Source organism: Nothobranchius furzeri, chromosome 18 (genome assembly GCF_043380555.1).
Source record: "Nothobranchius furzeri strain GRZ-AD chromosome 18, NfurGRZ-RIMD1, whole genome shotgun sequence".
NCBI lineage: Eukaryota > Metazoa > Chordata > Actinopteri > Cyprinodontiformes > Nothobranchiidae > Nothobranchius > Nothobranchius furzeri.
In genome coordinates this window covers 17,378,304-17,392,308 of record NC_091758.1, presented here as the reverse complement: position 1 = coordinate 17,392,308, position 14,005 = coordinate 17,378,304, and the positions used below count along the sequence as shown (strand labels likewise).

Below are 14,005 nucleotides of genomic sequence, written 5' to 3'. Positions count from 1 at the left end.
CATGGTTACCTGCTGTCCAAAGTTGAGTGCTGCTGGGATGCCCGGAGCATCGGTTCCAGGCATTCTGCGACGGATCTTCTTACAGAACTGTCGGATGTCGCTGCAGGATGTCTCCAGATCCTTCAGCAGCACGGCAAAGTCAGCCTTTTCCTGAGCTGCGTGTAGGAACGCCCGCAGGCGGCCCACCTCCACCGCCATGCAGTCCAAAGCACTCTGGGTAAACTGCACAGAAACACACCAGGAAATGAGGGGGCAGACAGGGAGGGGGAGTGGGGGGGTGTTCAGCCAAGTGTCAAGCTGCTGCTCACCCTGATGTGGTCGGCTAGCAGCATGGTGCAGTCCTCGCTCTGATCCACCAGGTGGATGCTGTACAGGTGCTGAGGAAATAGTTTTATAGTTACTATGGTAACAATTTTACTGCTGTTACTACATATAATCCCTAGTGTGTGTGTGTGTGTACCTGATAGTACTTGATGGCCTTGGTGAGCAGCTCCACATTGACCGTCTCATCCAGCTGGTCTTTGTGCAGCAGGTCGATGAGGAAGTCCAGAGATCGCTCATGAACGCTCATCTCAGGATACAGAGAACCTACCTTCTTGTAGACCTCCACGCTGCACTGACCCATCGCTCTGACACACACACACACACGCACACACACGCACACGCACACACACACACACACACACACACACACACACACACACACACACACACACACACACACACACACACACACACACACACAGTGTGTGCGTAAGGAAGCCTGATTTTGGACCGGTGGTGATAAACTGACTAAGCTGTTGTCATGGTGACAGCAGGAGGAAGTCTTTGTACTACTTGGAGTGGTGAAGCTTACTGCTCGTATTTGTGAAGCGTGGCCTGCAGCAGGCTGAGAGAGTAAACTAGACCAGCAGCGAAGCTCAGCTGCTCACCGACGGCTCCCTTCAGACCGGCTCGCTCCAAGCAGTTTCCATTCAGGTCAAACTTCTCCTGCGCCTGCTTGCTGATCAGCTCAGCCTGAAGACGAAGACACACACGTGGCTGAACCTCACACACAAAAAGGTTGTGTGGTTTTCAGAAGCCGGTGAGGGTTTCACCTTGCAGATGAGCCTGGGGACGAGCAGCAGCACCAGGATGCAGTCGTGGTCTCCCCCGTGACGGAGGAAGGACTCAGGCATGAAGGAGGTGAGGAGAGAGACGTGTCTGTTCGCCTGGACCACCTCCATCTTCCTCAGCTCCATCTCAATGGCCTAGAAACACAACAAATGGTGCTGATTTAGAGCCACAGGTACTTGTTATTCGTACGGAGCTGCTCAGGTACGGTCTGACCTTGGCATAAGCCTTCGTCTCTGCAAACTTAATCTTAAAATCAAACATCTCAGCTGGCGTCTGCTGCTGCTGCAGCTCTGCTGAGGCTTCCTGCTGGCTGGTCAGCTCTCTGTTCACCTCCTGCAGCAGAGGCAGAAACCAGAACCCGTCTCAGGCGTGGATCAACAAACGGGCCTAAATGTGCGTCAGTAATGAAAACCACCTGCAGGTGAGCTGTGACCTCACGGTACTTCTTAATGGTCTGTTGGTAATCTGCCACTGTCTCCTGAGCTGCTTCCACTCGTTTCTCAGCCTCTCGGACTCTCGCCGCCCCCAGGTCCAGCATCTCTCTGAGCTCCAGCTCCGTCTCCCTGGCGTTCTCCTGCAGCTCGTCGTTCATCTCGTTTATAGCTTCCTGCACAACAAACAATGCTCAGTAAAGCTGTTGTAGAAAGTTCTAATCACGTTTCTGCTTAAGTTTATTTTCTATTTGATTTAGATTCTTAGAGCGTTAACACTTTCATACCCACCAGGTCAGTGACGGTCTCCCTTAGCTCCCTGACTTTTTCTTCCAGGTCCAGGTTCCTCTCTGTCAGAGTCTCCACCATCTCCTCCGCCCCTAAAGCTGCATCCACCTACAAGAGAGCATCACCTTCAGACACCCACCCTCTGTTTCCTTCCTGTTAGCAGGTTCTTCTCTTCTGTCCAATAGAATGTGAAACTCAGACCTGCTCCTTCAGCTCGTCGATGGTCCTCTCTGCTGCTGACATCTCTTCCTGGAGTTTTTCTTTCTGGCTCCTCAGAGAATCCAGCTCCATGTTTTTCTTCTCCATCTGCTTCTGTAACTTCACGTGTTCTTGCTTCTCAGATGCAGACAGATCCCGCATCCTGACACACAGCAGAAAGCGTCACGCATGCACAGGAACCAGCAGCACCTCAGAGAGGGTCTGCTGACCCACCTGACCAGAGCCTCCTTCAGCCTGCTGTTCTGCTCCTCCAGCTGCTTCAAGTGGTAACTGGAGGCAGCTCCATCTGAACCTGGCTCAAACACAAACCCACATCTGAGATCAGGATTTATTCAGTTAGAAAACTGTTCAGGTGTCTGAGCTTCTTGACAGAAGGCTGATGTGTTTGGTACCTTTCTCCTCTATCTCATGCTTGAGGATCTCCAGGTCCATGGTGAGCTCATCCACCCTCTCCTTTAGGGAGTCCACCTCCAGCTGCAGGGACTCGGCTCGCTCCTCAGCCATCTCCTTATCCAGGGTGGCCATCTCGATTGCGTCCGCCGTGTCGGACATCTCCTCCATGTAGCGCTCTTTGGCCTCCAGAGCTTCTTTGGCCTCCTGCACCAGCAGGTCATCATCAGAGAAACAGAAAATTAACATTTTGGTTTTAATCCCACTAAATGATCCTGTCAGTCATCCAGCAGCAGCTCCCTCCTCTTCCTCCTCTTACCCTCTTGGCCTCCTTGAGCTGCTTCTGAAGTTCAGCCTGCTGCTCCTGCATCTTGGTCTTCCACTCCTGCAGCTGCTCCAGCTGGATCTTGTGCTTCTCCAGCTCCTTCAGTTTGGCTTTGTCCTCCGTCCTCTTCATCTTCAGTGTCTCCAGCTTCTCCTCCAGGTCCTTCACCTGAGCTCGGAGCGCCTCCTCCTCCTGCACCGCAGGTGTGGAGACACAATAGCTGATTGGATGATGGGAACAGGGGAGGCATGCTGGTGTGAAGGAGGAATCACACTTTAGTCAGATTCAGGCGTTCATCTCTCTGAAGCTGTGCCGTGTCTCCTCTGGTGGAAGGTTTCACACAACTGTTCTAATTCAGTCCTGCTACAGAAGCCAAGGTCTCACACTCCAATTAGAAACATCACACGTCTGACAGCGCGTTAAAATGTTAGTGACAGAACAACAACAGCTCAGCCACGTGCACAAACAGCCCACCACACCTGTGTCTCCATGACAACGTCCTCCTGAGGGGTGAGACAAAAACCACACCAGTTACACACACTCACTAACACTAAAGCACGGCTTTCTATCTGTTGCCTTCAACTGTGGGATACGCCTTCAACTAGAAGGATTAAAGAATTATCACTTAAAAAATGGCTCGAGAGTTTTAAGTAATATTTAGAAATAACTTCTCACTAAAATGCAGATATAATATTTTTTATCGCAAAGAAAAAAACACTATTTTTGTATGACTGCACATTTTTTATCGTTGTCACCATTTAACCCTTTTTTAAAGACTTTCCCACAAAACAAAATTCTGAATCTAATGAACTTTTGTTTCTAAAAAAATACATTTTTAATTCACCATATTTTAGAACAGGTGCATCTTGTGGTCAAATGTGGGTACTGCAGCCCATTTTTCTAAACAAAAAGTCACTTTCTAACTCCTGTCTGTGGGTTTCATGGCTGTTGCCAGTTATGGATCAGCACCAGACGACTCTAGATGACAAAGACAAATCATACAAAGTAAGTCATTTCTGGTGTTGGCACTCTTGGATGTTTTACGGTAGGGAGCAGGTACTACACTTATTATGGTAATACTAGTATACCTCCTGCATTACAGGAAGTGTGGTAGTTTGCTGTCTTGTTGTTAGCTTGCTGTTTTTGTTCTGAACAACTCATTACAGGAAGTAAAATGCCACAATTGACTAATTCACTTCATACATACGTTTGACTGAAATATCGAGTTGTCATTGAAAAAGTAACTTGACATGTTTTTAGAGCCGACTGTTTGCTTCTAATTCACTGTTAGCTCAACGTTAGCCTCTAGTTGGCTTCACCCGATTTTAGAGTAATACAAAAGGATGTTGTAGCTTCTTAGGGGTACAAGAAATAACTTCTAGGTCACTCCTGTTTACTGGCTTTGTTTCTTTAAACAAATCTGGAGCTTTTTGCCTGCCGGTGTCCAATTACAAATGCTGCTGTGCTAGCTTTCTGCAGATTTAGCAACCTCACAAACTCACAAAGTGTAAACAGTAACTACGTTCTTTTTTAACCCCCCCACTGTCCTAATGGGTGTGACCCTGCGAGCAAAGTTGACCATTGAGCAGGGATAATGGTTTATCCCTTGAGGTCCATGTGGCAGGGGTGAGAAGTGAGCACCACCTCACCCCTGCCACATGGACCTCAAGGGATAAACTATCAATCCTGCTCAGTGGTCAACTTTCCTCGCGGGGTTCACCCATGAAGACAGTGGGGGTTTAAAAGAGGAAGACTGACAACCCCCAGCCAGCTGACAATGAAATCTCTTTCAGTTTAATCTTTCATCCAACATGATTGAGACATTTAATTGTTTTGTGATTATTTCACTGTAGAATTCTACATATTGCACCTTCAATGTATATAATGGGATTGTTTCAAACGTTGGTTAAAAGCTTGATTAGCTCATATTCTAATTGGTATAAGTGCTTTACAGAAGCAGGCACTAATTGGTGCATATGATACTTGTATTTTCTACAGGAATAAATAGAAATCATCATTTTGTTATCTGAACATAACGATGGATCAAATATGTAAGCTGATAGATTTACTGCAGTCTGGTGATGAATTTAAGGCCACTGGCTGGTTTGGGATGTAGCAGCTCTGTGAGATGATGTTAATATCATTTGACAGCTGAGGAGAAAAATAATATAGGAAATGTGTGGAGTGTGTGTTTATGAGTGTGTGTGATTTTCTTCCTTTTGAGTGATCTGGGGAGGCTAAAGGAAACAGCCTAATAATCGGATCATAAATGAATATTGTCAGTGACATGGTCACATCTTGTAGTCCTGACCTTGCTGGGAACGGGAGCCGGAGAGCTTCCAGGGGAGTGGAGGGTTGGGATGACCGGAGCAGCCAGGGGGGTCTGGGCTGGAGTACTGGGCTCACTGCTGCTCATCTCTCCAGCAGAGGCCGAAGCCGAGCCGGACGCAGGTCCTTTTCCTCCTCCGCCCACAGGACGGCTGGGCGGCTGCAGGAATCAAAGCAAAACATGTAAAATAAACAGGACCTGACATATAACTGCCTCAAAATAAAACGAAAACAAAAGCCACCAAGGCAACCAAGATGGAGTAACTCTCAGAAAACGTGCTGCTTTTATTATTCTGCTTTGCTCACATTAAAAAGAGAAACCTGAGCCCTAAATTTCCGCCTCCAAAGTTTTGTCAGAGATGGACCGAAGCTTCTTTATAATTAATGTTCTCTGTTTCTAAAGTCTGTCTGAGAACAGCTGGAGAGGAGAGAAGACTTTTATTTGGACTCAAAAGAATAATTTATCTAATAATTAATAAACTCATCTTCAAGTTAACAGGAAACAAATGATCCAAACAGTCAGGATGTAAGAAAATATCGATACACTAAAAAACTGCAATATTTCTTGTTCAGATACTAAATGGAAATTTAAAAGCAGAGTATAGTTTTTTTTTTTTTAGTTGACATTCAAACATTTACTGCATTTCTCTTGTGTGGTGCAACTCAAACTCCGACTGCTAGGTGGCAGCAGGTTTTACTGCCCTCATCGAGACGGAACAGATCTTGCGATAACACTAAATGTGTCTTGGAAACATCGTCTGGTATCGAGTGTCACAATAAATGTTATCGCCAGATTCTTGCTAATACACACTCTAAACAGGAAACAGAAATTCACACAAACTCACCGCAGCTAGCCGCTACATGCTAACTTACACCTTCAAAATGATCATGATGGCAAAAGTAAACAGATGGAAAGTTTTACGATCACTTCGTAAACAATAATGGTTTATTATCAGTAATTGAAAAGAGAAACAAACTCTTGTTAGGTGGATTAGAAACGATGGAGACAACAACACGCACACGACCCTGAGGATGTTCACACTGGGCTCACCTTGGGCCTTCTGGCCGTGGTCTGACGAGCGAAAGAAGCAGAAAATAAAGGAAGCAGGAAAAGGTCAAAGGGCAGGAGGAGAGGGGGGTTGGGGGGACAAACAGCCAGGGTTAGAGACACATTCAGAGTAAACTGGAAAACACAGTAAATAAAAAAAGTCTTTGTTTTGAACGTTCCCCATCTTGACCCAAAAGCTCAGGAACATGGAGACTGGTACTGACACAGGGACCTCAATGACCACTCTGTGTCTCGCCCAACCCGTCTGAGCCCGGCTTCTTTTCCTCGTTTACGACCCAAACGGTGCTGAGACAAAGCCTGGAGTCCTGAGAGATGCCTTCACCCAAACTACCAAATACAGGTGTTCAGGACAGGGTAGAAAACCCTCAGTGTTTAAACTGAACTCTCATTAAGATGGAAAACTGCATATATTCAAACTTCAACAACAGTCTCCTTTTTTATTTTAAAAGACTGCTTGATGTGGTAATAGAGGACAATTTAGCTGAGGTTGTAGAAAAGTCACAGGTTCAATCAGAGTGAATCTTTTTATAATGGAAACATTTATTCTTGAACTCCAGACTCTCCTAACCTAAAAAGGTTCTGACATTTGGAGATGGTCAGTAGGAAACACAAACCTTCCCACTGGGATTCATCACCTTATATCTCGTAAACGTTTCCTGTTCTTTTCACAGTTTAAAGTCAGATTTGGACAAAACAGCATAAAATCCCTTCGTCTCTGTGGAGTAAACAACACCACATATGGATGATCTTCAGATATTCTTAAGACATAAACATATTTTTATTGCATCTTCTCAAAAAAGGTTTTATTTGTAAACTGATATTTCTGCACATTTTCTCTGTAAGAGATGAAACTTCCTGTGTTAAACCAAGCCAAGCTCTTTCATTTTCTCATTTCCACTTTCCTTCCTGTGCATTCATACCACCAGGGTCCTAATGGTTGCATTAGATGCTCTTTACTGGATTAGAGTGGGACCATTCAGCAGAAATGGGCAGGAGCTAACAGCTAGACCCAATCAGAGATGTGCTGTTAAAACCTACAGCAAGCGGTGGTTTAAACCACTAAGCTACGTCTGCAAACACCAGTTCAGATGCTGTTTGGCTAGGTGGAAGACATGGTTACTGTAGCATCAGACCATCAGATAAGGGATAAAAGCTCAATTCTGTAAAATATGAACAGCCTAACTTTAAAGCTGCAGCATGAATCCGTCCTACCAACAGTGAGAGTAAAATAAACTAAAGAAAAGGGAAACGGCAGCAGTGAGAAAAGCTTTAGCTTTCAAATGTCACTGAAGCAACAAATAAAAGAGACGATCTGACCAAATTAAACCGGGAAAGTTGTGAGTGTGACCTTTTATAAAAGGATGATGACAACAACAACAGCAGCATCCCAAGAGTTAAAGAGCAGAGCAGGAAGTTGTGTACCTTCCGGGGTGCAGGAGTCTGTCTCATCATATTAGCAGGAGGAGAAAACACACACACACGAGACAGTCACCAGAAGACACACACACACACACACACACACACAGAGAGGAAAAAGATGAAACAGGCAAAGATCCACAGAGACGAGGTTCAGGTCAGACGGACTGAAGCTGAACAGTCACAGGCTCAGAAGCTGCAGCGGTGCAAATGGCTGCGACGATGTATTCCCAAGCCCCCCCTCTCCTCCCTTGGTCCATCTCCTCCTCCCACTGCCGTCCTCCTTTATGTCCTCTTTCTCAGAGTGTCTCATAATACGTCTGTCGGAGCCCTCGGTTGCCGCTCCCGTTTAGCTTTCATCTCCGATTTGGACTCTGACATCCTGCTGCTGCCTCTCCTCCCTCTTACCCTGCCTCACCCACACCCTCACCTCCTCTCCTGACTGTGATTCGTCAGCCCGACTGTTGCTCTGCTCTTGCATTACATCACTGCACCCCCCCCCCACCGACTCCATGCTGCTCACCACATCAACCACAGACGGGGGGGGGGGGGGGGGGGGGAATGTGGGGAGAGACAGAGGAGAGTGGTGCTGTAGATGTAGGTGTTGGGGAATGATGCAGCCTTCCAGTCTCTAAGCAACGTCTGGAGACCATTCAATGTGGGGGGTGGGGGTGGGTGTGGGGGGTGTGTGTGTGTGTGTGTGTGTGTGGGGGGGGGGGGGGCACGACTGGATTGAGTACCATGAAACTCCGACCCCTTGCATCTGACCTGGGCATCTTGATACTTCCAGAATCCTAATTGTTAAATAATCAGAAAATTCTTTGAGCTGAATCAGTGTTGACTCAAACCTGAAAGGGTCACTTTCCCTTGGTCATATCCAGTTATAGACATCATGGCTTCAATATTACTCCAGTATTCAAAATAACAGCCATTTATTTCACTTTATTTTTATATTTCAGAACCCGAATCAAAAATAAAAGGCTCTGTGGTGTATGTAGGTTGGAAGGGGAGCACTAAAATGTTTTTATTACTTTAAGCTATTGCTTTCCAACGTGTTTCAGTGGTTCTTTAGCCATAACCTTGAGCAGCTTTACATTGGACAGCCCTCTGTCGCCCTTTGCCGACCAGAAACCACACAGGTAGGAACACTAGAGGGAGGTCTCTACCTGCTTTACAGCACTGTGCCAGTAGCTCATTTAAAGGCTAGCTGTTAGCTTTTTCAGTACTCTGACCGTCAATAAAAAGCACAAGAAGAATATTTCTTTTTTTTGGCATCATGGCGGAGGCTGGTAGTAAAAGTAAAAGAGATGAGTCTGAAGGCAAAGCAAAGAAATAAAACCAGAGTGAAGATCAGTGTGGCCTAAGCTCATTGAAGGAGCTAAAGGAGGCTACAAAATCATAGACTGATGCTGACCTGGCCTTGTTGCTACTGGACTTGTAAGTAATAATATTATTTTCTGCAACAGTTTTTACTTTGTGGCCTATTTAGTATTAGATGGCTCATGTTAGCATTAGCTTGTTGTTAGTGTGAGCTACAGCAGAGCAGACTGTGGCTGTGGTATTTACAATAGTTATAATTTTGTTTTCAACCAGCTGGAGGGAGAAGCGGGAAACTTATTTAGTGTTGCTTAAAAGATACTTTGGTTCCATGCTGTTAAAAGAGCATAAAACAATCATCCAGTGTTTTAAAAACTACTCTTACTTTTGCACCAGAGATGTAACCCACCAGAGTGTAGTTTAAAGCAATCCGTCAGGTCAACTAAAATCTAAAACCAAAATCCATCGCAGATTCTCCCTCAGCTCCACTAATCTCCGTCTGTGTCCCAACAGCTCAGCAGGAAGAGTCAGAGATGTAAGAGGATTAATCTTCCCTAATTAGCCTTACTGTAACATATAAGTGATGATTGGACTGTGTGTGTGTGTGTGTGTATATATATACATATATATATATATATACATATATATATATATACACACACACATATATATATATATATATATATATATATATACACATATATATATATACACACACACACACATATATATATATATCAGTTTGGAACAAACAGGCGGTTTAAAAACTGGCTGTTGAATTTCAACATGACTGCAGGTTTTGTGTCAGAGTGAAAATGGGGTTATGTGTCTCCATTACAGAGCAGCTGAGTGAAATCTGTCTGGTTTAAATATTAAACCCATCCCTCTAGAAGACTTTCTTTCATCTGATTATGGGATGCTCCCAATGATGGGAGGAGAAAACACAGAGAGACAGAAAGAGATGGGATGGGTGGGGACGTGTCCCGTTGCTGCTTCCCCAGCACACATCACACACTTCACTGCCTCTGAAGGCTTTATTCTGCAGCCCCAACAGGACTAAAGGAGATAAAGTTACAGCAGGCGAAGCGCTTGGGCCGGCGTGACTGCTACAGCATCTCTCTCTCTCATGTTCCTGTATGGTCAGAAACATGAGACTTCATATAAAGGTTAGTTCTGGGGAGCTGGAGAGGATCAAATAAACCAAGATGACAGTAAATCCATACTCAGCAGGTCTACGCAGACGGGGGGCTCCTTTCACCTCGGTTACACGCTGACATTTTCTCCACCGTGAGGCGAAGGAGCTCCTGCATGTATGAGTCAACAGAGGAGGTTTTAAAGAGCAGTCTGCTCATATACGCCTTATTGCCATTAGGATCTTCTCAGAACTATAATATTGTGAGCATGTACAATTACAGGAGCTACAACCCAAACTCAGACTAGATGATTTATTTTGTATTCATGCAGGTCTTGATTTGTAAAAGAGTCGTACAAATGATCAGGGCTTCACCCTGATAACAGAGAGAAAGAGAAGCTGAGGAGCGTCTTGTTTATTTCTGATAAATGCAGATGTTGACAACTACACACCACTTCCCCTTTAAGGGATGATTAAGCCTGAGTTTAGTCTAGATGTCTTTTCAACCCAAAAGCGCTCACAAGTTTATTAAAGACCCATCAGATCCGAGACAGAGATGGATGAAGAAAGACTCTTTTTGATACGACATGCAGAGAAAACCACCCGCAAACTTGGAATAAAAAGGAAAGGTAATCTTTATGAACTAAAATCCAACTAACACAATGTCTAGTGACGTGGAGGGTCTGAACCAGACAGAAATAAAGATAGACAAATCGTCTCTGCCTTCTTCTGTGTAGCCAAAATGTCCCGTTTATGTTGTGTCATATTGAACCAGAGTCTGAGCATTCAGATGTGCAACTGAAAGTCCCGCCTACTCACAACGCCAAATACCCAACTACTGATGAACGTGTTAGATCCATTAACATGTAGCGGGTACGGAAAGTATTCAGACCCATGTCAATTTTTTCATTCTGTTATATTGCAGCCATTTGCTAAAATCAATTAAATCCATTTTTTACTCATTAAGGTACACACGGCACCCCGTACTGACAGAAAAACACAGAATTTTAGACATTTCTGCAGATTTATTAAAACAGACAAACTGAAACATCACATGGTCCTAAGTATTCAGAGCCTTTGTTCAGTATTTAGTAGAAACACCCTTTTGAGCTGATACAGCCATGAGTCTTCTTGGTAAAGATGCAACAAGTTTCTTACGCCTGGATTTGGGGATCCTCCTCCATTCTTCCTTGCAGATCCTCTCCAGCTCTGTCAGGTTTGATGGTGAACGTTGGTGGACAGCCATCTTTAGGTCTCTCCAGAGATGCTCAACTGAGTTTAAGTCAGGGCTCTGGCTGGGTCATTCAAGAACAGTCACAGTTGTCGTGAAGCCTCCTCATTATTTCAGCTGTGTGCTGAGGGTCATTGTCATGTTGGAAGGTAAACCTTCAGCCCAGTCTGAGGTCCTGAACATTCTGGAGAAGGTTCTTGTCCAGGATATCCCTGTACTTGGCTGCATTCATCGTTCCCTTGAACGCAAGCAGTCGTCCTGGCCCTGCAGCTGAAAAACACCCCCACGCCATGATGCTGCCATCGCCATGCTTCACTGTGGGACTGTACTGGACAAGTGATGACTAGTGCCTGGTTTTCTCCACACATACCGCTTAGAATTGAGGCCAAAAAGTTCTATCTTGGTCTCATCAGACCAGAGAATCTTATTTCTCACCATCTTGGGGTCCTTCAGGTGTCTTTTAGAAAACTCCATGCAGGCTTTTGTGTGTCTAGCACTGAGGAGAGGCTTCCAATGGGCCATTCTGCCATAAAGCCCTGACTGGTGGAGCGCTGCAGTGATGGCTGATCTTCTACAACTTTCTCCATCTCCTGACTACATCTCTGGAGCATCTTCTTTACTTCTCTCACCAAGGCTCATTTCCCCTGGTAGCTTAGTTTAGCCTGCTCTGGGAAGGGTTCTGGTCATCCCAAACATCTTTTAAGGATCATGGAGGCCACTGTGGTCTACCTTAAGTGCAGCAGAGACGTTTTTGTAACCTTGGCCAGATCTGTGCCTTGCCACAATTCTGTCTCTGAGCTCCACGGGGAGTTCATTTGACCTCATGGTTCTCCTTTGCTCTGACGTGCATTGTGAGCTGTAAGGTCTTATATAGACAGGTGTGTGGCTTTCCTAACCAAGTCCAGTCAGTATAATCAAACACAGCTGGACTCCAATGAAGGTGTAGGACCATCTCAATGATGATCAGAAGAAATGGAAAGCACCCGAGTTAAATATATGTGTGTCATGGCAAAGGGTCTGAATCCTTAGGACCATGTGATATTTCAGGTTGTGTCGTTTTTTTTATTTAATCTGCAGAAATTTCTAAAATTCTGTGTTTTTCTGTCCGTATGGGGTGCTGTGTGTACATTAATGAGGAAAAAAATAATATAATTAATTTTAGCAAATGGCTGCAATATAACAAAGAGTGAAAATTGACAAGGGTCTACCTTCCGTACCCACTTTATATAGATTTATTTATATCAGATAAATTATTCTTATTATTAGGGGCAGCAGTAGCTCAGGTGGTAGAGCGGGTTGCTTCATTATCATGGGTTCGATTCCAGCTCCTGCCAGGGGTATTCAGCTGTTGTGTCCTTGGGCAAGACACTTCACCCAACTTGCCTGTGTTGGTGGTGGTCAGAGGGGCCGATGGCGCCAAATGGCAGCCTCGCCTCAGACCGCCTCAGGGTGGCTGTGGCTACAAAGTAGCTTACCATCACTGGAAGTGTGTGAATGTGAGAGTGCATGAAAGCATCTTTGAGTGTCCTTAACAAGCGCTATATAAATTCAATGTATTATTATTATTATTATTATTATTATTATTATTAAATAAAAACCACATAAATCAGCAGCAGTTAACACCTGGAAAATGTCCCCGTGGTATCCATGGGGAGGCGGGGCTGAAAACTTGTGCTGGTACCAACCACTAGGGGCGTTTGGTTATATTCCAGTGTTGTTTGGTTAGATGACATGATTTTTGCGAGACGAGCAGTTGTAGTCCTCTACATCTTTTCATACAAAACCTAAAGTAACTTTTGCAGCATGTCTAAAAAAAGATGCTTTCTTGGTATCAAAATGTGTCTTTAAAATACACAAAAAATATATGTTGGAGAACAAAAAGTCAACTATTGCTCCATAGACTTCTACTTGTTTTTGGCAGTAGGGGCCCTATGGACCAGAGGTAGAGGGGCATGACTCAGGCTCCCTACTGAACTAAGAAAATGATCCTTTTGTTGCCCAGAAACCAACTAATTTTACTGGATGTAATAACAGGAAGTGCTGGGCATGTTACTTAAAAAAACTAATTATTGTTACTCATTACTTCTTAAAAAGTAATATTCATTATAAAGCAACTGATTACCAGGAAAAGTAACTATTGCATTACTTTTATAATAAAAATATGTAATAAAATTTGGATTTTACAATATTTATTACAAATTACTACAATATACGGCTGGGCGATAAAATGAAAATGTATCGCTATCAACATTTCTGACCAATTGATATCCTTTTCCCCATAGTCAATAAATGTGATAATTAAAAAAACGAAAATATGTGTGTTGTGTCTCTTTAAACATAATAAACGTGACAGTCCCATCTACTGGACAACTTTTGTTTCTGCGCATACATAAAATTATTGCCCATTTATCATTATTGAGGTGAAATCCTCAATACACCGCGATGTCGCCCAGCCCTACTATACAATACTAAAATTTTAATTACTAAATTAACTAGAATGTGTTACTAGTTGTTTGTTATAAAACTGAATTACAGAAGGAACAACAAACAGGAAACATGACACCACGCTAAAGCATTCAAACGTTTCTAAAATTTATAATTACAAAAATTTATTTCAACATTTTTAATAGCAGAACTGATGGATCTACCTTAGATTGCTTCAACAGATTAAGTTACTCGCAACCGATGTAAAAAAGCTCTTAGCAGTTTTTGTCCATAAACTTTGTATAATTGTGTGTTCTTA

The 14,005-nt window shown here is 44.0% G+C and overlaps 1 protein-coding gene across 13 annotated transcripts in view; it reads right to left on the bottom strand.

Moving 5' to 3' along the window:
- The window catches only part of dctn1b (dynactin 1b), a 43,455-nt gene that overhangs the window by 5,537 nt on the left and 23,913 nt on the right, over nucleotides 1-14,005 (bottom strand). For 5 of the 13 annotated variants that reach the window (XM_070547028.1, XM_070547022.1, XM_054741853.2 and 2 more), the window contains 16 exons: nucleotides 7,589-7,606; nucleotides 6,149-6,169; nucleotides 5,081-5,257; nucleotides 3,249-3,272; nucleotides 2,764-2,961; nucleotides 2,447-2,651; nucleotides 2,268-2,346; nucleotides 2,037-2,196; nucleotides 1,839-1,943; nucleotides 1,532-1,723; nucleotides 1,330-1,449; nucleotides 1,098-1,250; nucleotides 857-1,017; nucleotides 461-629; nucleotides 309-377; nucleotides 10-222 (listed from right to left, as the gene is read on the bottom strand). In XM_070547028.1, the coding sequence (XP_070403129.1) occupies nucleotides 10-222; nucleotides 309-377; nucleotides 461-629; nucleotides 857-1,017; nucleotides 1,098-1,250; nucleotides 1,330-1,449; nucleotides 1,532-1,723; nucleotides 1,839-1,943; nucleotides 2,037-2,196; nucleotides 2,268-2,346; nucleotides 2,447-2,651; nucleotides 2,764-2,961; nucleotides 3,249-3,272; nucleotides 5,081-5,257; nucleotides 6,149-6,169; nucleotides 7,589-7,606 (2,064 nt within the window). The remainder of the gene's footprint in view (nucleotides 1-9; nucleotides 223-308; nucleotides 378-460; nucleotides 630-856; nucleotides 1,018-1,097; nucleotides 1,251-1,329; nucleotides 1,450-1,531; nucleotides 1,724-1,838; nucleotides 1,944-2,036; nucleotides 2,197-2,267; nucleotides 2,347-2,446; nucleotides 2,652-2,763; nucleotides 2,962-3,248; nucleotides 3,273-5,080; nucleotides 5,258-6,148; nucleotides 6,170-7,588; nucleotides 7,607-14,005) is intronic. The other 8 variants (XM_070547023.1, XM_070547026.1, XM_070547030.1 and 5 more) reach the window with 4 other exon arrangements.